The 25,007-nt window shown below is 40.3% G+C and overlaps 1 protein-coding gene across 2 annotated transcripts in view; it reads left to right on the top strand.

Annotated features, from left to right (window-relative positions):
- The window catches only part of plpp4 (phospholipid phosphatase 4), an 83,925-nt gene that overhangs the window by 20,040 nt on the left and 38,878 nt on the right, over positions 1 to 25,007 (top strand). The window contains exon 1 of one of the 2 annotated variants that reach the window (XM_020598968.1): positions 15,319 to 15,788. The exons of the other annotated variant lie outside the window; for it this stretch is intronic. Coding sequence (XP_020454624.1) covers positions 15,700 to 15,788 — 89 coding nt within the window. The 5' untranslated portion in view covers positions 15,319 to 15,699. Of the gene's footprint in view, positions 1 to 15,318; positions 15,789 to 25,007 lie in introns of those variants that run through there. 2 annotated transcript variants of the gene reach the window in all.

Below are 25,007 nucleotides of genomic sequence, written 5' to 3'. Positions count from 1 at the left end.
TGCACCTGATCATTGTTTGATTTTTGTGTCTTGTTGCTTTTCTTCTTTTGTCTCTTCTCTATCCACTCACCCAAACTGGTCGAGACAGAAGGCCGCCCACCAAGAGCTGGGGTCTGTCGGAGGTTTCTTCCGTTAAAGGGAGTTTTTCCTCCCCACTGTCGCCAAGTGCTTGCTCAAGGGGGATTTGTTGGGTTTTCCCTATGTAATAATATTGATAACAGTAAGGTCTAGACCAGTGTCTCATCGTTTTTAGCTACAGAAGGTTTCCTCTTGCCTGCTCCACAGAGCTGATCATGCATATTACAAACATTGCTGTGCTAAGACCACTGTTATAAACTGGATGAAAGATTAATGTTAGGGGACCATGAAAGCCTTTGTGGTGATAGCAAGAAAAAAACAGCAGGATAGAAAGAAAGCTTTATGTGGATCATGGGCTGAGAAGCAAAATTATAAGATTGTTGGAAACTTTTGACAGTTGACCTGATGTTTTTATTGTGTTATACTCTTCTACAGTTTTTTGATTTTTTTTTAATTCACACTTACAGTATAGGCCTGGAAGTATTTACTTGTAAAATTTGTGTACTTGGACTATGTGAAGGCATGTAAAGTTTTGTTTTTGGTGGTTATGGAATTGAATAGTGTATGGAGCCATTTTCTCTGTGTTCTTTTATGATTTGGAAGACAGGAATAAACAAACAATCAAACAAAAAAATAAATGTGTGATTTTTAGTAGAGCAAATCTGAGCAAGCCTCTGACTACAGGAAGCCATTTGGCACACATGTTGGTAAGTTTAGAAGTTTAGCTTGCTGACACTCATTGCTGGTGAAAAGCAGAAAGGACTCAAAACTTTTATGGACAGATTACACCACCCTCATGTGAAATGAGTGCATTATCCCAGTAGTTTTATCCACTAATTATAAGTTAGGATCATACTCAATAGCAAGAGATACCTTTATTCTACCAGAAGACAGAACATTTTCAGTCAATGGGGCTTTGAACTACTCATCTATTATCCAGCAGACAACAATGCTGGCCCTGGACCACCTTCAAGTTTGGCAATGGTATTTCAAAGGCTCAATAGAATTCCTGATAGGGTCTACATTGCCTGTAAAATTTCATGGCATAAAGGTGTGGATCAAGTCATGTTACCATCACACATCTGCAGTTATTTGACACGGACAGTGTGATAAATACTGAATTGTCATAATAGCTTAAAAGATGTTGAATATTAGTGGCATGACATCAGTGCACCTATATGTCACCTTCTGACTGGAAGACAATGGTGCTGAGCACCAAACAAACTGACACTTAGGCTGGTGCAGCCTGAAGTCACAATAGCTTTAACAAAAGGTGATGCAATTATTAGCAGCTGTAAAATTTGGTGAAAAATGTATCCCCTGTAAAACTGAATTTCACAAGAGTTTTGATTAAGTGATATTACGACCACATATCTGTAGTTATTTTACTGCAAATTCTGAAAGATAGCTGCAGCCCCACCCCCATCCTCCACCTGCAGATTCTGGTTGAATCTGCCTCCGCCAGGGCCTGGTTGACAGCTGCAGTGCCAGCCTCCACTTGCAGCCTCTGCCTCTCTTTCTCTTTTACATAACTGTATATTCTCAGGCATCCCCTTCTTAATAAGGTTAGACCATCACAAGGGAGTTAAAATTAGAAATACACGTCTGTGGACATCACTGCAAACACAGTTCTGTTTTTATTTCTTTTTTGTTTTATGTTGTGTAGCTATGTATTCACTTGTTTATCATTTGTAATGGGGTTTATGGGATTTGGGGGCTTTATTACACAGCAGATCAAGGGGAGGCTGCCTGAAGGAGGTGAGCAAGGATACATTAGACTAGACCAGACATTCTTCGTGAAGGTTTTTTTTTAATTATTTTTATCACGTCCCTTTATCAGAAAATCAGTTGATGATTGGCCACTTCATTTGAAGGATCAGAGGAAAGGACCTTTTGTATTTCTTGAAACAAGTCTTCTTGATTCCTCTCTTCTCACATTTGTTTCTTTGCATCTTATACATGGGATGTGCTGTACATTATGTACAGTATATGGCAAGGCACAGATCAGTACAGATCAATATACAGTAAGTGTCAGAATGAGGACAGTATCATATATTACTGCATACAGATACATTCTCAGAATTTAAAGGAGCAATTGCCCTCTATAGTGACTGACTTAAGGTGATAGCAATGTCATTTGTAACCTTTACTAAAATGTAGTACAATATCACTGAAATGAGATAAGATTTAGGAATTGTGTTGATAATTTAGTAGGATAATTGTCCTTTTTTTCTCCAAAATTCTTATATGCCTAATACATTTTACAATGAATAAGCAAATGTAAAAACAGGAGGCAGTGGGTATCCCTGATGGGCTAGTGGCTAGGATTCAGCGCTGTGGCCAGGGTGCGATTCAGGGTTGCGTCAGGAAGGGCATCCGGTGTAAAACACGTGCCAAACTACAAACAATATGCGACTTGTCAGTGTGTCAATTCGCTGTGGCGACCCCTAACGGGGACAACCGATAGTGACAGGAGGCAGTGACCCGGTGGTTTTAATCACTCATTTGCTCACATTAATGTTTTTAATGCATGCCTCTTTCTTTCTGATTCCCCAAAATTTATTTTTCTTTATTGTCTTTGTCTTCCTCTCCTTTGGTATTTAGAAATAACACATTAATGTCAGGTTTGCTCTGCACCACCTGCTTCTCCTCTCTCCCCTTCTTTCTCTCTCCCTCTCTCCTTTCTGCAGGCTGTCTGTCTGGGGCGTGGCACACCCACCTGTGCTGAGTTGCACAGCTGAGACCTGTTGCTAATCAGCCACCTCCTACTTAAGACTCTGGCTGAAACTCCTCCAGTTGCTTGTACATTGAGGATTTATGCCACAATACTTTGGCTCTCACCAGCGATACTACTGAAACTACGACAACCTTCTGCCTCTGCCTCTGCAATTCTGCACATCTCTCCAGCCTCCTGGCCACACTATCCCTGTTTGTCTCCTCCTAATACCTCCAGCAACACTCACCTCGTCTTCCCTGGCAGATGTCCTCCTCTGCTCTCAGGTCAGTCAGCCTTAGCCACCCAAGCTGTACTCATTCTCTTCTGTCCTCCCTGCTGTCAGAGCTTGCTGCCTCAGACTGCCACACCCTCTCCACGCTGTGACCTCCAGTGAATCCACATCGCCAGTGAACTGACACATTCCTGGTTTCAGCACCTCATCCACCCTCATATCCAGGACTGCTCACTGTTCTCCTGTTACAATAAACCTCGTGTTTGAACCGTGAGTCTTCCTTCTGAGTCCTGCCTGTCAGCTCACCTCGGTCCTGTGAGGGAGCAATCATAACAGAACGTACTTGCCAAAGATGGACTCTGCAGGGTCCAGCTCTGACAACCCCACCAACCCATTCTCCTTTGCTGGATATAGTGCCCAAATCGACCACCTCAGGCAGACCCTCCACCAGCAAATGGAGATCATTACTTACCTCACCCAGCAGGTAACTCAGCTGTCCAACACTCTCACTCAGCTCACTACAGCCGCAATGCCTCCCCCTGCATTCACTCACCAGTCATCTCTGGCTCAGCACACTAGCTTGACCCAAGAACCCCCGATACCAGACCCCGAACCCTTTCATGGGGAAGGGGACAAGTGTCGGGGTTTTATGCTACAATGTCGCTGTGTGTTCGATCAACAGCCCCGTGCTTTTTGTTCCGATCGAACTAAGATCAACTTTGTCATAAATAGACTCCGAGGGAGAGCATTGACTTGGGCTGAAGTGGCTGATTCCCAGGGGAGGTTCATCAGGGCTACCATCGAGGAGTTTTTTCACGATTTAAGAACCGTTTTTGATCATCCTGATCATCAGGGTAGCGCAGCCAGGCAGCTCTTGTCGATATGTCAAGGCTCACGCAGTGTGATGGAGTACACTATCGAGTTTCGTGTGTTGGCTACAGAAGCTGGGTTTAATGATCAGACCCTTCGTGGCGCTTTCTGGCATGGCTTGCAGGACACCATAAAGGATGAACTGGCAACAAGAGACGAACCTACGGATTTCACAGCACTGGCAGACCTGGCAATCAGGATTGACAACGGGCTAAGAGAGCGTCTGAGAGAAAAAGCGGAGAACACCACTAGCACCAAACCTCTGCAACACAAGACCAAGCAGTGCAGTCTATCTCCAACCCGGTCCTTTGCACAAAAGGCTTCGGCAGGGGCTTCATCTGAGGAGGAACCAATGCAGTTGGGCGGGACCCGTCTCTCCCCTCAAGAGCGAGCTCGACGCCTTAACGCCGGGGCTTGCCTGTACTGTGGGAACCCGACACACCAGATCCGTAGTTGCCCGATACGCCCAAAAGACAAGGCTCACCAGTGAGTGGGGGTGCTAGCGGGCCACTCAAAAACAACCACCACAAGTTTGACTAGTCTTGACATCCCCGTCACCCTGGAGGTTTCTGGTCATGCACATTCCCTCACAGCCTTCGTGCACTCTGGTGCAGGAGAGAACCAGACCAGACTTTAGTCAAAGAATTGAATCTCGCACCAGAACCTTTAGATCGCAGTCTCGAAACTCATGCCATAGACGGTCGCCAGCTGGTTAACGAAGAACTCCTGCTCCAGTCCCTGCGGGTCCATCCCATTTTCCATGTCTCACAAATGAAGCTGTCCCCACCAGCCCTCTCTGCCTTCCGCCAGCCCTGGAAGTCGATGGCGGCACACGGCCTACACTGTCCGGTGCATCCTGGATGTGTGCTGCCACGGGTTCCAGTATCCATGTCCTCCCTGCTGTCAGAGCTTGCTGCCTCAGACTGCCACACCCTCTCCGCGCTGTGACCTCCAGTGAATCCAAATCCCTAGTGAACTGACACATTCCTGGTTTCAGCACCTCATCTAGGACTGCTCACTATTCTCCTGTTACAATAAACCTCGTGTTTGAACCATGAGTCTGCCTTCTGAGTCCTGCCTGTCAGCTCACCTCGGTCCTGTGAGGGCGCGATCATAACATTTAATGAGAATTTAGGAATTTCTTCCCATGATGTAAAGCAAAATTATGTGTTCTGGGGAAAAAAAATTAATCAAAACATCTGCCCAGTTTGAGTGTGAGGTTATGACTGTCTTATACTGAGATAAAATTTTACATACTGTATGTAAATGTCTATATGCACAAGCTGAAATATCAGTTTGACATTTAGTACTGGAGTCAGGCTAATGAGAAAGCATTGAGAGAGTATAGGTCATCACACTGAAGGAATTTTCAATTATGTCTGATTAGACCACATTTTAATTTAATGTTAGGTTGGGACAGTGCTGAGACGTGACATCACCAAACATCATGGATCAGTTACAGTGACGATGTGTCTCACTCTTGATGATGAAACAAAGCTAATAGGAGAGTCATGGTGACTGTGTCTCTTAGAAATTGTTTATATACTAATTTGTTTTATGATTTTGATTGCAAGCTTTAATTACTTTTTTCACAAGTTTGTTGTAGGTGACAGATCTAGAGTATACTTTTTTCACAAGTTTGTTGTAGGTGATAGATCTAGAGTATGTATGTATGCTCACAAACTGTAGGGCAGTAGTCAGGTGAAATTTTGAGTGCACATAGCATATGACACAGGAGTAGAGATTGGGGCTTGCATCCTGAGTTGGGTATGGTTAGGTTTAGGCAAATGAAAGATTTTAAGATTAGGTAAAGATAGCGGCAGTTTTTGTTAAATGTTAGTAAAGCAAACATGTTTTGTAAACATGGGTTCTGAGCATAAACTAATTTGCACCAAATATAATTGATTGGGAAGCTGATTTATTATGTAAATTCAATTTAAAATGTTTTGAAATTTTCTGACTTGGTGTGTTTCAAGTCGTATATTTGTCACTTGGAAAAAAAATAGCAACATGTAAGGGTAATAAGACATTTTGCTGTTGACCTCATGTGTAAAATGTGTGGTTCTGATGTTTACTGACTGTGGATCTTTCTTGTAGCTTATATAACACAAATGATTGTGACAACTCCCACAGAGTAGCAGCTGGGTGACATAGCCATGGGGTTGTGGAATATACCAACAAATAAGAGGCTGAGTACTGAACAAAGTATAACCCTGAGTAAATCAATACATTTTCTTACTCGACAAGAAAGTATATGTGAGGGGTAAATCAATACATCTCTTGCCATTGTTTAAAGAAAGAGTAAATCCACTCCCAGTGATTTCTTGCTGTAGGTGTTTAAGAGATTGATCAATGGCAAAATTCTCATAGCAAGCAATTCTTGGTTTATTTATAAAGTTGTAGTGCCTGATTCAATCATAGTGATAATACGTACATTATAGACATTTTCCCCAAACATCTTGCCCCTGCTGTGAGAGCATGTACACACAAACTGGCACTGGTTCAGTCATTTCAGTTTTGATTAATTTTGATTCTTTCCCCCCAAAGACCAGTGATTTATCAGTCCAGAAGCAAAGCCCTCTATGCAACAACTGTACAAGAACTTGCATTACAGTAAGGCAAAATATGACACTGTGACAAGGTTACTAATCAAATAAAACCACAGTAGGTTCCGACCAGAATAAAGTGCTGCATGAATAATCTTTTTTTTTTTTGTCGCAGTTTAATATTTCATCACTGTGCCATTTTCAAAGGGAGAACTAATTGCTGACATTAATTACTGATTCCATCAATGGAATTAGCACTGATAAGTGTGATGATGATCAGATTAGTCAAGCTGTATTATGCTTAAAGACCTTGAGCAATATCATGAATATATTGAAATGGGGGGGCACTGATAGGGAAGAGACTTTCTCTAAATTTGCTCTTTTCTCCGTTCACAGCTCCCACTTTTACTGAGTGTTCAGGTTCAATTCAGAATTACAGCCATGAACCTTCAGATCTTGTATTTAAGGCCACGACATGCTAACCCCTGGACATGGGAACATACAGTAGCTCAACCTCTCACACTAAGGTGGCATATTTGAAACATATTTAAGGTCCAAACACTGCTTGAGGTTTTAATTGACTACCATGAACCTGTGAGGAGAGTTTCCTGCAGACCTCCCTCTTACATGTCCTTCATTTATTTATGCATTTTAGCTGTAGCTCTTTAATTATTCTTCTTTCTTTTCCAACTCCTCTCACTGTGTTTCTCTTTCTCCTTGAAATCCAGTTCCTCCCTCCCCTCATCCATGACCAGATATTCTGTATTTTCCTCCATTCCTTCATCCCACAGATCCACCATTTCATCCTCCATCGGTCCCAGTGTAATGTAAGTTTACTATCAATGCCCCTTGTAGTTGTAAAGAGAGAATTTGTTGAATACCCTCTTGTAGCTCCTCCTGTAAGGTCATTTCTGATACTGGATTGTCAAAGGCCAGCACTGCTTTAGTGACCTGTGTCTCCTGGGCCTTTCTTAACCTCTCTCCGAGAACTGACAAGCTCCTGAGACATTTAATCTAAATGAAGACAACAATAAGAGAGTCTGTTTCCAGAGCAGGCTTAGATTTTTTGTCTCATGAAATACATTGAATTACTCCAAATTTTATTATGTATTACTGACCACACTAGTGGGAACGACACATACATCATCACCTATGGTTTGAACAGACATAGTACTGTTCACCAAGACAGACAAAAACAAAAACAGCACATACTGTAATAAAGAAGTGCTGATACCATATGGTAAATGAATACAGTGAATATACTGGTTATGATGTTTTACTGAAATAACTGAAAAAATAAGAAAAGCTTTTGTCACCACCACACAATGTTTCTAAAATGCCAGCATTATCTTTTGGCTACCAAATTTTGTAATACTCTTAAATTTTAACACTTAAGCGAAGTTCATGATGAAGATGTACAAAAGACAGTGTGATACCATTTTATAATTAATCGAGGAACAACTAGAATGGCTGGTCTCCACTTTGAAAAGAAAGATGATGCTTGTCAAATTGTTATTGTAGGCTTTTGGTCTGTGCCACCGCGTGTGTGACTTGATGTTGTGCGTAAATCTGATCGGAAAACATTGGTTATTTCAGAGTAGAAAACCACTGATTTATCAGTGCATCGCCAGAGAAAATAATTGGCAAATTAATTGATAATGAAAATAACTATTAGTAGCAGCCCCAAGCCAGTTAGACATAACTTTTTTATTTGAATAAGACAACACAGTTAAATAAGTAACTTGTTAGTAGTTACCAAGACAAACTATTTTGTATTGTTTTGAATATTGTTTGTGAAAATTTGACCATATTACTGTTCCATTTTGTAAGTTGCAACACTCTAAGTTTTACTTTCCTGCTTGAGTATAGTCTCAGTTCCTTCTTATGTCAACTCTACTTGAATTAACCTTCATAAAACAAACAACTGTAAATCATCTTGATGTTAACAAAGCAAAATAAGCTTCCAAACCACAAAAGTAGTCACTTTTATAACATAAATGTGAGTGATGTTTAATGAGTAAAAATAAACAATTTGATTGTTTGGTGCCAACTTGATGGTGTAATGTGGTGTTTTCTTTGTGTTTTATGTCTGGTCTTACTTTTTAATTTAACAGTAGCTCAGCCTCTCACACTAAGGTGGCATAAGAGATGGCAGAAGAGGTCCTTACAATGCAGAAAGAAGCTGATCATAACTTAAGTAATGATATTTGCAATACAAAGGTGAATTAGTGTATGAAGGGAACAGACCAAAGCGGCAGACAAGTAGAGCAGAGCACTTCAACTTCAGACCTTCTACAAGGAACACACAAGTGTGAGGAACACACATCAAAAAACTAAATACAGACATCTGTTCACAGAGATACTACGGTGTTTGAGAAAAGTGATTCTACCAGTTAAAAAATGGCAAGTTCTACCAACAGACCTCAAAAACGGAAACCCAAACGACAGCCATCTCCCAGAGACCAGTCTGACATGACCTGCGAAGCACTTCATGAAGAAATCGAGAAGCTTCAAAACTTGAGGATCCAACTTAGCCAAAAGCTGAAAAGCAACAGCTGGCTAACCAGAAAGTCAAGATTGACTCCTTCATCATCAAGGAAAAATAAGCCACAAAGGAGCTTGAGAGGCTGAGGCAATACAGTAATGCAGAAGCTCTCAGTGCCTCAAACATTGCCACTCAGTTTGGCAATGATATCAAGAGGATGAAGAAAAAAGATCTTCAGGAAGATTACGACTAGCTGCAAATGGCATACACGATAACCCAGTTGAGGTTTACAGGTGAGCTCAATGTGGAGAAGAACAAGAACAAGACTCTGCAAGAAGAGCTGGAGAAGCTCAGAGCTTCACACCATCAGCTCAGCGTAAGATATGAAAACGATAACCTCACACTCAAGCAGCAGGTCGATAGCCTTCAGCATGAGTGTGAGGATGAAAACAAGTCTCACGCCGCCATGGTGGAGCAATATATCCACCTGATCGACACCCTGAAGGCAGAGAAGGATGCCCTTCAGTGTGAGCTAGAGACCGAAAAGCTCACTCATGCAGACAGGGCGGAGCAAGGTCAAAAGCTGATCGACAACTTGAGGACTGAGAATGACAGCCTTTGTAAAGAGATGGCAGAAGAGGTCCTTACAATGCAGAAAGAAGCTGATACTAAGGCCTTGCTCTACCAGAGAGAGCTGAAGGAGCTGAGAGATGAGCTCAAGCTTCAAACCTCACTCACTTTGCAACTCTCCACTCAACTCGAAGCTGAGAATCTCTCCAGCTGTGAACAGCCTGAGCCTGAACCATGCGAGGACCAGGAGCCCCTCCCTAGCGCCCTCCATGATGAAGAACTCACAGAGAATGCTGTGGTCTCTGAAAAGATCATGACAAAGACAACAAAACAGAAGTCACGCTGGAAAAGATTCCACCACTTTCTGGGGCTGAGAAAACCACAGAAGTGGAAGAAATAAACCAAACCCCTTTCACAGCAGATATTTAAATTGGACGAGGAGTGAATGTGGATGTGAGTGGTTGGTTGCCTATGTATCATGTAATTTAGTAACACTCAAATGAATTATCTGTGGTAATTAATTACTCCAACTTGTTCTTTTAAAATAAAATTCCTAAAATGGTTAAACTCTCTGAGTCAGTTTTGTTGTTATTAATATCCTTATAGTTTCAGTATGGGTTTACACTTTTGAGTAGTGATGTTTAAAGCTGTGTATGATGGGTAACAGACTATAATACAAATAGTTTAAATTTACTGTGCAAAGCAAATATGGTCTTAAGTGGACAGTGTCAAGTTTTGTCTAAAATAATCCATAAAAGCAGTAACACTTCCTCAAAGAGCCAGAGTATAGTGGTTCCTAAAAATTTCTCAGTAAAAATAACATCTGAAGGTATAAGGAGGCACCTGCCTATAACCGCAGGTTGTTATTATTTGGGAGGATTTGCGGTCTTGTCCTGTATTAAAAACCTTTAAGAGGGAGGTCTGCAGGGAACTCTGTTCACAGGTTCATGGTAGTAAATTACTGAGTGAATATCTTTGGCAAAAAAACCTCAGCCCTGCGATGGATTGGCGACCTGTCCAGGGTGTACCCCGCCTTCGCCCAATTGCCGGCCGGGATTGGCTCCGGCCCCACCCGTGACCCCGCTCAGGGATTTAGCGGTAGAAAATGAATGAATGAATGAATGAATGAATATCTCTGGCAAAAAGCTCTTTAATATGTTTCAAATATGCCACCATAGTGTGAGAGGTTAAGCTTTATTCCTATGTCCAGGGTTTAGCAGATCATGGCCTTCGAACACCTGGAATTGCCACCTTAACGTGGAGAAGAGGTTTGTGTGTCCCATGCTTCACATTTCATGAGAGTTCTGTTTGAACTTTGCCACTGTGGCTGTTTCTCTTCTTTAATTAAATGTTTTGTCTCATTACGGGTGTCACAGTTTTGGTCAGACAAACTATTACCTACAAATAAAAATCTAATCAAATAAAAGCAAATTTTATTTGTTTAGCGCCAAATCACAACAAAAGTCATCTCAGGACACTTTACAAAGTAAGGTCTAGACCTTACTGTTATCAATATTATTACATAGGGAAAACCCAACAAATCCCCCTTGAGCAAGCACTTGGCGACAGTGGGGAGGAAAAACTCCCTTTAACGGAAGAAACCTCCGACAGACCCCGGCTCTTGGTGGGCGGCCTTCTGGAGGGGAGGGGAGGGGAAAGAAACTCAGAGCATCATGGGGCCCCCAGCAGCCTAGGCCTATAGCAGCATAACTAAGGGAAGGCTCAGGGTCACCTGATCCAGCCCTAACTATAAGCTTTATCAAAAAGGAACGTCTTAAGTCTAATCTTAAAGGTAGAGAGGGTGTCCGCCTCCCGAACTGAGACTGGGAGTTGGTTCCATAGGAGAGGAGCTTGATAGCTAAAGGCTCTGCCTCCCATTCTGCTTCTGTGGACTCTAGGAACCACAAGTAAAGTAAAGTAAGTAAGCAAGTAAAGAGTAATATGTGAGAAATTGTAAGCAAGACTGAAACCTGTTTTAACAGGTCTTCACTGCCTGAAATAAATACAAATAGGTTTAATTAGCATAGTGTATCTATCCAGTGTTTCTACCATAAGTAGCACAATATATTACTGAGCTCTTTATTGACGTTATGTCAACCAGGATCAAGCAATAATTCAAATGTTGTTCTATCCAAACTGTTAATATCTACATTTCACAGATGGTAAACCTGGACTCGGGTTGATGTGAAGCTGTGTAATTGCAATGAAATGGTCTGTTGATCTTTCCCTGCTCTTTGCTTTGGGGGGTTCAAAAAATCCACTCACAGGCAGTGATTAAAGCTAGGCCTGATGCCACAATAACTTGTATTTAACATATACTCTGGCTGACATTAGCTGGGGGAGCTTTTCATCACCCTACTGTACTTCAAAACAACTTTACTAGCTCAGCCCTATTCCTTTACAGCAGTGATTGCCAACCTTTGTATTGATGATCCCTAATTTAAAGAGATGTCTACTTTTGACAACTTGTTACAGAGAACACTATAATGAGTTGTGAGTGGTTCCTCTGGGTAGACATTTGGCCTCACTTACTGTTTGTTTTGGACAGTTTTCAGAGTGCTGAAGACATACAACTATACAGTGTTTAACAAAAAAGGAAAGAAATGCTAGGAAGAACATTTGTTAGCAGAATATTTTTTTCTACCGTTATCTCAACAATCATTTCATGATCACTCAGATTCTTCTTGTGATATGGTGGTGATCACAGAGAAAGGACAAAGCTGACCATGAAATCTTTCCAAAGGGTTTATGGAGCATAATTTAAATTTCCTGAAGCCAAACAGCTACCCTTCATAACTGATTTTAGAGATACTTACTCACAGTGATTTCTGTGATTATGTGGCACTTATTGTAATGTGTCGCAAACAGTCTGTTTCAAATGACATATGCCTTAATAATAATGTGCTAACTTTCACTTTTCATAGAAAAAATACAAATGAAAAGTTGACTTTCTAAGCAACTAAACAGACCTTCTTTGGACCCAGTGACCTCAGATAAGTATTTTGCTGCTATAGCTTTCTCAGTCTGGTGTGCTCGATAGCTTATGGCGACCAATTATAGCAAAAACTATATAATGTAAGTAATGTTAGTACATTTTAGGTAAGTATATTAAGGCAGAGAAAAGGCACCATAGGGACTTTGTCAAAAATAATGGCTAAATGTGCTTATTTTTGGTTTCACATAGGAAGTGGTCAACAGAGAGAACCAAGTGCAGACAACTCACAGATAGACTGGCAGGTGAATCTGAACATTGTAGAAAGATCAAAACAACAAAACAAGGCTTACTCAAGTTCAGGTAGACAAAACCAGGCAGGAGGCACAGAGTCCAAACAGAGGTCGGTAACAAACAGGAGACAGTTTAAATACAGGAAAATATGACAAAATGCTGGCAACCAGTTAGAGGAAAATAAACTAAAGGTGAAGTCCATTACACAAGATGAGCACAACACAAGTAAATAAATCTAGGAACAGGTGAGAAAGAGTAAAGGGACAGCTGGAATGCTACCCCATAAAAGCACAATTAATAGAAAATCTGATAGTAGACAAAGGGGAAATAACCATTATACTGTGTATATACAAGGGAGCTTATGAAGGGAGTAGAAACAGACGTGCAGAGTCAGGTGTCCTTGAAAGAGGGAACAGGAAGGAGTCCAAAGAAATCGAGGCTGCAGTCTATGAGAAATTCGAGAAAATAACAAGTGCCTGAGGATGTAACTAAATGAGTGAAAACTGGCTCCACCAGCACCAAAACACACAGCTCTGAGACAGAAACTGTGAAAACTCTTGAACGCAACCTTTTCTTCTTGGCTTTAAAATATGAATTATGCTACTTTTTCAGAGCACCTTCATGGTTGAATTTATCAGACCTAGTTCTTGTTGTCTGAAATGACCGTGAACACAAAACACCAGATTCATGAGAATAGTTAAACAAAACTGGAAAAAAAAAAAACAGAAAGAATGAGTAATTCCTTTACTCTGAAATGCCTACGAGAGATGCCAGCCAGCATGATGAAACGTGTCTCTTTACTCCTGGGAGTTGGTGAATCTACTGACACAGTTGATAATCCTACCTAAAGAGTTGATTCCAAATTTTAGTCATGAAGTATAGAACACCTAGAATAAACCAAAATTGGTGTTATCCATTATGTTGCCCTTTATTTTGCTAGTGGCAGTGGAACATGGTCAGATTCTATGTTCTAACACGCTGCTTTTTTTAAATTCACATTTTACTTAGCCACAAATATAAAGTGTTCAGCAAAGGAGTTTGTTTTTGCATAGTAGGTTTATGCAACAACATCAAACTTTACACCCCCTTAAGTGGCTCCGAATGCAAAAGTATTGCCCACATGCTGATATAACTGTACATAAACCACAAATGAGGGATGTTTTCCAATAAAGCCTAACCCAAAGCTTAATGAGGAGAGATATACTATCAAGCCTAGAACACAAAGAACAGTGGACCAATGCCTCTGTAGCATGAGTCACTCTGCTCCAGATACTGTCCTTGACAGTGGTTAGTACATGCATGCACATCCATAGAGATGATTAGGAGCACGTTGTAATGAAGCATTGCACCATGACTTATTGAAGTACAGCCTCTTTTATAGCATGCCATATGTCTAACTTTGCAGTGTAGCCATACTCTCGTGGGAGCATGACTCACAGTATACTCTGCAGAGAAGGAAAAGAATTCAATTGTGGGACATGGGAATAGAAATGCTGAAATGCTAATTGCAATTAAAAACTGTAGAAACTAAAACAAAGACATGCATTTTCATATCACTCTTTTGTGTTTGCTTTTTATCAACCAAAAGCAAGTGAGCAAGTAATATTTTTTCAGTCCTGTAGTTAAGTGTTTATATAGTTCTGCACTGATGCCTGACTACTGTGATAGTGAGGTAAAACCATGCTGATAGCGTGTAATAAACATGCCAGACTCTCTAAAAGCTGGAAAAGTCTGAAGGCTTCCAGAAAGCTTTGAAGTTAGTTCCCACCTCCTAACCTGCCATTGTTTCCCATCTCCTTTTGTTTTGCTTTGTTCTTATTAGGGAGCTGGCAAAAACTTCAGACACATCACCTAGAACTCTCCTTTATAAAACACAAGAACAGATCAAAACGATTGCTTTGTGTGTTTGTAAGTCCACATGTATACGTTTATTTAGCTTAGTCACTGCTAACAGGATGCTTTGTTAACCAGCAAGAATACACAATTTCCAAATAGCATCTGCACAGTCAGGTTCCAGGTTGTCGAGCCTGTGACCTAGAATAGTTTTTGGGTCGGAGAGTTTTTCTACAATTTTCTCTCTTATATACACTTTTATATACACACACAGACACACATTTACACACATCTCAGGCTGGCAGGTAATGCAGGAAGGTCAGTTTTACTGGGTATCAACTATTCATGTGTGTCTCTGAAGTGCTGGCCAGTTTATTGGCCTGCAGATGCTGCTGCCTGTGGTCTTTTATCACTGTCTGGCTTCATAGACCCTGAAGAACTAAAATCTTCACAGTGGTATAACTGGACAGTTTGGGGAAGAGCCCAGAGAGAACAGGACTCCCATGAACTGGCCTTCTTTTGTTACAATACTGTATGTTGTGTTCAGGAGCAATGTCTTCTAGTTTCAGTTTAGACAAATATTACTTCAGTTCATCACTGGACACCAGCACTAAACTTATCCAGTAAGATCCTGAATGGTGTTCCACAAACTTCTATTCATCTAATTCCCCAAAGTGAAGCGGAGGGTTGAGAGAGACAGACAGAAAGAGAGAGAGAGACCAACTCTCAACCAGTCTCTTTATTTTGCTGTCTCCCGTCACTTTCCCTCACAGTGCTAACCCAAACCTCTCGTGTTTTTCCACATTTGTCCTCTTCTGCCCCCAAACTCCAACCCCCGTTTAAGTAATTGATGGAGTGGAGGAAGGAGAGTTTCGCTCGATAGACGAGCAGCTGGCAGGAACAGAGTTGTGGTAAAGAAAGCAGCCCGAGGGAAGTGATACACACTGAGGCGAGCGGAACCAGGCGAAGACAAGGAAAAGAGAAGACCGCTTCAGGTGACAGAGCCGCGATGGAGGCGCACGTCATGTGTGAATAGGGAGCACCGCTTCTGGAAGCGCTCTCATTGTTAAGGTGGATTACAAAGTGAACCCCCTGCAGGACTGACCGGCTGCCTTTGTCCTTTTTACTTGGCGGATTAGAATCATGAATGTGTCCCCCACAGACCGCAGGAAAAACATGCGAGAACTGGCTTTGGAGATTGGCATCCGAGTTCTGCTTTTCGGAGTTTTTGTGTAAGTAAACCCTCTACCTGCTGAGTTTTCTGCTTTTATAACAATCTAGTCCGGCATCGTTTGCCCCTGACGATTACAATCAGTTTCATGACTGACGTGATCGTGTGCTTTACACGCGCATACAGCTGCTGTATTCAGGTTCATTTGCCGCGGTGTGGTGCTGGACGAACTGAACTAACCCGCTGTTAATCCGCAGTTCAGCACCATGGACAGATGCCGCTAAACGATCAGCAGACAGACGCTGCGTTAACAGGTTGCAACAAAACAAGTTAAATGCCAGCAGCATTTCATTTTTTGGTATGAATCATGTCACCATTTGGGAAATATCTCTTGTCTTATGAGAGAAGGTGAGATGATTAACGAGACACAGCTTCTTTGACCACTTTACTCCAACAGAAATAGACAGTGATACAAGGGACGATACAGATGGCAGCATGGCACTTTGTAGGATGGTTGTGCCTTACAGACGCAGCCTCCCAAACTAACGCGAATATGAATCATTTATTGTTTCTCTAATCTAGAGGTTTCAAGCCGCGTTTTGATCATGATTGTTCCATTTATTGATTTTCTGCTTAATGTGGTATATTATTTGAAATAGCTCAAATAAAGCCATGCTGGCTTTCATTACACCTCTGGGGGGAATATGGTCAGAAATCAGCTTCTGTAATTTGGTGTGTGTAGTTACACTGCCTGCATACCTTATGTACATTAGTATCTATCCTGTCTAGCTTTGTGCTGTCAGCAAGAAGAGCATGATCACAATTTAGGCAAACTCAACTGGAGCGATCTAACTAAAGGGAGGAAAGAAAAGGATGACCCTTATCAGAGAGGAGGCATCAAGCATCCTGGTTTAGCCTGTCATGTGTTTGTGTGCGAGAGTATGCAAGATTCACATTTCTGGATGATTTGTTGTTGTGTATTATGGCTGGAGGCCGCATAAAAAAATGTAAACAATATCACCATCATCATCAACTAACTGCCGTGTTCTGCCACAGAAGTCCCAGCCCGAAGTAATACAGTCCTTGATCACTGTAATGAATTGAGCTTTACTTCCCATACTCCCTCTTCAGTACACAGAAATGGAACTAAGGCTAACAAACTGTGCTTGCCATGGAGCCCCATCAGTAAACTTTATATGTCAAATAGTGCCTCTAAACTGAGAAGAGGGCTTTGGTTATGTAGTGTCACGTTTACTTCCTATGTGACCATGCAGAAACACAAACATCAAATACATTTGGTCATATGCATATTTGAAAGACCTTTTGCCAGGACTATATAGGGACTATAAAAGGACAGTTAACACAAAAAGAGGAGAACTGGGCTCTGCTAATGATTGAGAGCCTTAATTTCTGATAGTGTAGAAACAAGTTTCAGTCCTGCACCTTTAACAGAGGGAGAGTTTGGTCTAACACATTTCTTTGGGACTAGCAGTAATTGTTGTATTCAACAAGCTCTTTGCCCAGCAGATCACAGAGAGTTGCCCTCCAGCCCTGAAAGGTAGCAGTTCCTTGTTCTTACCTCAGCATGAAAGCAGGATAATTGGGGTCAACAAGAATCTGCTGTTTTCTTCACTGGAGGTGTAAAGGACAATTTTAAGCTATCAGCACTTGTGTCTGCTTTTAGTGCACTGCAGTTTTGTCTAAGGAGGAAAGTGACACTCTTATCCATGTGTACTCACCTGCCACTTCATTAGGTACACCTGTACTATTTTATACAATGCAATGCAACACTTCCACCTTAACACTTGTGTTTATGAAGCTCAAAATGTTTTGTTTTTGGTGAAATTGTCATAAAAAGATTGTTATTGAGGTCATAGTTAAAGGTGTTGTTGTACTGTACTGGACAACATTATATTTAGAGGTGTTCTTAATATTCTTACCCTCTCATATATGTAGCTGGGGAGGACAAAAATATAGAGACACCTCTAAATATAATATAAAGTATGTGGCGTTTGGTTGATTCTGTGCTATCAAGCTGGCAGTGCCATCCAGTCATCATGGCTTGGTACTGTAGGCACCCAGGAGTCACATATCACCCCAGACTAAAGCAAAAAAGTCCTATCTAAATGCAAATAGACCTTTGACATTTAATAAAGTGGAAAAAACAAAAACTGAATAGGAAAAAGTCTTTTTTTCTGTGAATTACTACTTAGTATACAAAGAGAGAATAAGACTGGTGCTATTTTATTTTTCTTGTAATCTGAAGGACAGTGAGCAAGAGCTTATGCCAAGAAGTTATTTCTTCTTTGAGTGGTTGTGTGGCAGAGTTCATGTTCTCAATTAAGCAAGCTCAGAATTAAAACTTCCACATGTTAATTCCTCAGCTCATAAATGGATGCTTCACTAAGCAGATACATCCCATTAAATATTAGGTTCAGTGTAGAAGAGGAAACAAAGCAAGAAGGACTCAGAGACAAAAACAATGAGAAAGCAGAGGTAGACAAGATGGAGGACATGGAGTTAGGGAGATCTAGATTGTTTTGAGATTTTAGAGATTAAAACCCAAGGCACAACAAACAGAGAAACATCAAAACCACACAGAACTCTTATCAGCACTATCTAAAAGCTTCTCAAAGGCACGATTAGACAGCAATTGTTTTACGAGCTGGTGCACACCACAAAATAGAACAGATTTGTTTGTGCCAAGAGTAACGATTTGATCCGGAGCAGAGCTGACTCTTTTATTGCAAAGAGTCATAGTGGTAAAGCAAGACATTTGTTTATCTCATGTATTGGCATTGAAGTATGCTGGAATATCCAGTGTGGTGAGTACCGTGTGATGCTGACAATATTAAAAACAAATGATACAGTTGTCAAATGGGGTTAGTAGTGTGTGTCCTAAAACAACACTGTTCTTCCCACAAAGCAGTGTCCGGCTCACTGTGTATCATCCTCTCCTCTCAGAGGAAAGCTTAGGAGCAGCCCTGGGATGCAGCCCAGAGCCTTGGCATGTCTCAAAAAAAGATTTGTGACACTTTGAGGAAGAGCAGAATGTCAGACCTTAGAGTGTTTAAGAATAAGCAGATTGGTTAGCTTCCATGTTAAGGATGTGAATGCTTGTGCTATGGTTTTGTGGAGAAAATCTCAGGATTGGTTACAGCGTCATCAGGGCACATGGTCTTTGTTGATACAAACAATATAGTATTGTTAATATAGGCTACGAGAATGTTGTAGTAAGTTCTGTTATGGTTACTGGATTAAGAAGAAAAAACTGAAATTGGCAATCCGTAAAGGATAAGGTTGGTCATTTTCTGTATCAATAATATTTTCATCAATCCCCATACAGAGACTAAAGCCGACAATGAATTGCTCACGACTCACTGTTAATGGCTGTCAGTCTTCAACCTGGGGCTTATTGCACAAAATCAAGATAAGGGATTAAGCTGGGATTTCACAGATATCCCAGTTGAATTTTGCCCTGACTCAGCTGCGTGAAAGCAGGTTAAATTTGAAAAAATTAATTTACTATGGAGATTTATTCTTAATCCTGGTGCTTTATATGCTGTCACTTAGTTTCCTTTTGTTTACAGGCACCAAAATCCTTAAATTTGACATGATAATCACATTTCTTATAGACCTACTGTATGCTGAATACCTAGAGTGTGCTTACAATGATGAAACAAAGTTTAATCATCAAATGTTCAATTTTATTATTAGCAAGTAACTTAAAATGCCAAGTTCAAGGAACTGTCTTGTCACTTTGATCATCAGCCTACAAGGACATCAAGCCATATAGGCTTCCTTTTCATTTCAAATTTTCTTTCATGAATTACTCTAGCCTCATTCACATTTAGATTAATAATATGTAAGCTGTATTAAGTAGAACACTGTTTGCTGTGGCTCAGGAGGTAGAGCAGGTCATTTCCTATATGGAAGATCAGGATTTTGATTCCCGGCTTGTCCAGTCCACATTTCGAAGTGTCTTTAAGCAAGACGCTGAACCCCCAGTTGCTCACCGGTTTGGGAGTGTGAATGGCCAAATAGTGTGATAATTTTTAAGTCTGCTGTAACGCATAGAAAAGCACTATACAAGTATAAGACTGTTTATCACATTCCATACATATTAGTAAATTAATGGTATCTTCTTACTCTGCACTATTTCATTCCATTTCATCCCATTGCACTAGTATTTTATAATCTTAATGTACTTTATCCATTACTTGTAATTTAAATCCATAAAGTCTGCTGTATATTGTACAATACCTTACAGTATATATCTTACTGTAAATATCAATTGTACATATCTGTCGGTAAATTAGTACTAACTGTAGATACTGTAGATACTGTGCACACTGCACTGCTGTTATTGCACTTCTGGTTAGATGCTAAACTGTATCTCATTGCCTTGTACTTGTACATGTGTAATGACAATAAATATGAATCTAATCTAATCTAATCTAATCTGATCTAATTTTTATAGATTATGCACTTGATATCCCTGTAAGTGTTCATGAATGAACATGCTTAGTGGGTCTGAAATATGGTGCATGTGTCTTTGATGGGTGTGCTTGAAAATCCAACCAGCATGGTGACGCTTGTGCCGGTCAGCCATGGAGTCTGTTAATTTTAATAATAATACTTAACATGTGGTGTGCCAGCACGGTCAAATAGAACGCAGCTTCTATGTCAGCATCAGTAAATCTGTGATAAACCGTGAAGGCGTATTCATCCAAATTACTTACACCTGTCTTGACCTAGCCACACCTCCTCAGCCTGTCTTAGCCTATATGAAATGCATTTAGCCAGGATACACTTAGTAGACTAGGTCAAGCCTTACTTTTTCTCATTATCTTGGATTTCTTATTCCTCATTTTTGTACATTACCCCCCTGGTTTAGCTTGTTTGTCTGTGCCTTTAACGTCCTTTGTTGCGCAAAAACAATTAGAAAATGCATTTGTGAAGCACACTGACACATTTCTTCATTACAAAACACCAGACCCACATATTTGTTAAAAACGTTGCCCCAAAAGCTCCAAACAACCGTAACTTTTCATAGTGTCTGAACTAAGCAAAAGTTAGTTGCCTATGTGCAAGATCTCTGCAAGCTCTTGGCTTTGTTTACAGTCTGCCAGCTCCTCACACGTTCACGGAACTTTTGTGCATGCACAGTTGGGCCTTGCAACATTGTTTTGATAAACAAGCCAACTAAAAGTGATTGCAACCTCAATCTGAATATAGGTGGCACAAGAAGTTTTTTTAATCGCAGAAAAAGTCATAAATAAGATCAAAAAGGGGCTTGAATGAATAAAAATCTTAAGACTCATAACTTTAAATAAATGTTTACATGGTAAAGTACTGACACTTAAATAATCTGATATATTGTCAACCCACAAAATTTTGAAAATGTCCAAGAATTTTCAACATTACATACAAATAAAGAAATTGTGTTAATAGCACCATTTCAGCCACAGATCTCAGGCATACAGCTAATACCACTGTAAGATCTGTTAAATGGCAATATAGTGTATGTGAATCCCACAGAAAACAAACACTCCATTCTGCAGCTCTGCAGCCTCCAGCTCTTTGTTTTACTTCACCAGCAGCCTGTATGGTTCTAGTCCAAACAACGCCTCCCATGGGCAAAGTCTCCCAGCAAACAAGCTCACTCAAGCCGATTTTATGATGCCTGTGCAGTCAGTAATGACTGAGGGCTGAAGTAAACACGAGTCCAGCATATAGCATTTAAACTGAGACTTTTTTCTTAGAATCTGGTTCACATAACTAGAGCGAGACACAAGTAAATATTTGAATATCATTCACCAAATGAGGAGAAGGATAGCTGCAGTGGGTTCTTTTTCTGTTTCTTCAAACATGCTATTGTTGTTGTCAGTTTGGAGACTTTATGCTCTCTTGCAGCTAGAAATCATCATGTTTCAACAATGTGACACATCTCTGACCAAGCATTTGCTGTTTGTTTACTTTTCACTGCCCGCATGATCATTACAGTGTATTCTCTCTGCATGTCTTATTTTTGGCAGCCAACATCTGTGGCACTGAATCAAAGGTCATCCAATATGTCACCCTCATTATTTAACAGATGAAAACCAAATTGAGTGTGTAGGCTTAACAGCTGACTGTTGTTGAACATACAGTATGTGAAAACACTTATAGTACTGGCTCAATACAGCTGACACAAACTGATCAAAGACAGGGGAAAAACAGTGTGACATCTAACCTAGGAATGTCATTACCTGATATTTGAGGCAGCACAGAGCCTTTGTGGTACTTGATTATTTAAAATCAAACTTATTAATTGCTTGGTTCCTAAAGAAGCAGCTTGTGAAAGTGGCAGTCTAGTCAAGGACATCAAACTGAACCAAACAAATGAACAACAAGTTGATACAGACAATGCCAGTATTTGTGTTTTATGCCAAATTTGATTAGTGACAGTGGTGAATTTAGCACCTGAGAGGTACAGTATCCTACAAAAGATGGAATAATGACAGAAGACATACAGTGTGTATGTAAAAATGGACAAACAGAAAGGTCAGGGCAGAGACAAGGGGGTTTAAGAAAGGATGGACAGTAAACAAACAGAATGGAGCTCTTTGTGTTTAGCAGAAGAACAAAAGAGAGAGAGAGGTGTGGATCAACAAACTCTGCAGGTGCTGTGGCAGAAACAACTATAATTCCAATGAGAGCAGAGGCAGCCGAAGATCACACCACGGCAGGGGATTCCCTGACAGCTCAGTCTGTCAGTGTTCAAAGATGTTTTGGCTTTCATTCACTGCAATCGTTTGATCAACTCATTATGTCTCGCTGTCCCTGCTGTCACCTATCCAACCCTGTCTCTTAATCCCACCATGGGCATCTGATCACTCAGTTACTTTCCTTTCACCATTTCTTTTTCCCTGTGGGTTAAATTATCCAATAGATAAGAATTTACTGAAGGAAAACAATAAGGTAAGAAAAGCAAAAATGGACAACAATTACTTTATGGACTGGCATGAATTTGGACATTCATGGTTCTTAGCCAACTTTAATGATTTCCTGACTTTTCACCTAGAACCACCATAAGGTTGAAATGTATTTTATAAGTGAAATGTGTCAATTAATATTGGATGGATTGCCTTGAAATCAGCTTCAGTCATTTACGTGCTTGAAGTAGACTCTTAACCTTGTTTGTGCAGTATTGGTTTATGACCAAATGTCTGCAAGACCAGTGACATTTCTTGGTAAGCATTGACTGTATATAAAAGATGGACAAACCCACCAAGATGCTACTCATTGGTTTTCTGAAAAGTGGTTCTGAAGCTTAAGTCTGACTGTTGCCATCTTGGTAGTGCTTATCTCCACCTGTCATCAAAGCAGTCATACCCTTAATTAAGCATAACTTTGAGCCTCAGTAAAATTTAGCGTTATACAAACAAATTTTCACCCCAACCCCTGTAGGGGAAGGTAGTTACAGTATAGAGACCAAAACTGTTTTTGTACCATATGTGTAAACATTTATTTTTGTTGTAAAGTTGGGCATTTTAACATGGGGAGTCTGTGGCCATTCAAGGAACTGCAGGTTTTAACACTTCCATACTGGCTTCGTTTATTTTCCTCGGAAGTTGCCACTTGTGGGGAACATGGTAAATGTTAAACTTTCTAAACATCAGTATGATAGCATTGTCACTTTCAGCAAGTTAATGTGCTGATATTAGCATTTGCCTCAAAGCAGCACTATGTACAGTCTCTGTTTGCAGAAAAAGTAAACAGCTATTGTCTTGTTTCAAGGTAGATTCACTTGAATTTGTTACATCATTTGAAGAAGATTTAAGTGCTGTATGCTCTCTTCCAATTTATCTAATCTACGCATGCATCACACAGAGTTCTAGGAGCAAAAAGAAAGAATTTTCTCACCTTAATGTGATAGCCATGAGTTAAATTTATTTAAAACATGAATAATAATTGATCATGTTTGTAAGGCTGCAGGCCTAATTCCAAATCTGACATAAATGCTAGCCTACCTCTATAGCTTACATTACATAATGAAATTAAGAAAATTAAATGGGCTTCAACATGTTTATAGGGGATATTTAATAAAAAAAAAATCCAGCCATTAAGGCTATAGTCAAAATAAAAATTATACCTATGCTGGTAGGCATTCTGATAAATTACATTTTCAGATGGGTAATCATATGCTGGAGTTTAATTTCCGCTATATATTTATGTCTTACATACAGTACCTTGATCCATATGAAGAAGTTGTCACTGAAACATAATATTTTGTAAAAAGCCTGTTCAGTTCTCTGATAATAACATTTGTAAAGAACTCTATAATCACAGCTCAATTATTTGAAAGAAACAGGCAGACAAGTATGAAATAACATTTTTAAAAATGGAATATAGCATTTTGTGAATGATCACATCAGTATTAAAGAGAAACTGTATATATTTTATGGATGATACTGTATATGCTGTTTTCATTCTATTTGTCTAAAAATGTTCAGTAAAAATTAGCTAGTAGATGATGAAATATTTGAACTATGGCTGTAGCTCAATAAGTGGAGGCTGAGCTGATGGAGAATGCTGCTGAGCTGACGGGGAATGCTGCAGACCTCCAAGGTGTGCATGCAGTGTCAGCGCAGAGAGGAAGAGCACTGCTTTACACTTACTCCCATCATGATAGTTCTATTCTTGTTCCGTCTCTGTTTCTCACACCTTCCCCTTCTCACCATTGTCATGTATTTTCTTAGATTTGCTCCATTACCGTCATTTCCAGCATCATACTTTTATCTGTACAAAGACAGGTGAGGGGCAGAGGAGATGAAAACGCTTCGTTCCAACACACATTCACACATTTGGCAGTCTTCTAGCCCAAATCTCAAAATATATGACAAGCAAGCCCTTCTCTTTCTGGAGAAGCCAGCATCACGTCGGTGTGGGTGGGTGTGCCACATAGGCTCCTGGGTTTTGCTGTCAGACCAGACTCTCTTCCTGATGGTTTCTCAGTGGTTTCCTTTAGACAGTGGACTGAAGTGTCACATGTTGCCACAGCAAGGCAACTCAAATAAGTGATATACTGTATGCCCCATTGTAATCAAAAGGAGGAAAGAGGCAGATGTATCTCTGACAACTTTTATAACTTTTAAGGTAAACAATCAAATCAAATCAACTTTTATTTGTATAGTGCCAAATCGCAACAAAAGTCATCTCAGGACACTGTACAAAGTAAGGTCTAGACCTTACTGTTATCACTATTATTACAGAGGGAAAACTCAACAAACCCTCT

The sequence above is a fragment of the Monopterus albus genome, unplaced genomic scaffold (genome assembly GCF_001952655.1).
Source record: "Monopterus albus unplaced genomic scaffold, M_albus_1.0 scaffold3.1, whole genome shotgun sequence".
Classification (NCBI taxonomy): domain Eukaryota; kingdom Metazoa; phylum Chordata; class Actinopteri; order Synbranchiformes; family Synbranchidae; genus Monopterus; species Monopterus albus.
The sequence above is the reverse complement of the archived record's forward strand: the minus strand, read 5'-3'. Positions and strand labels throughout refer to the sequence as shown.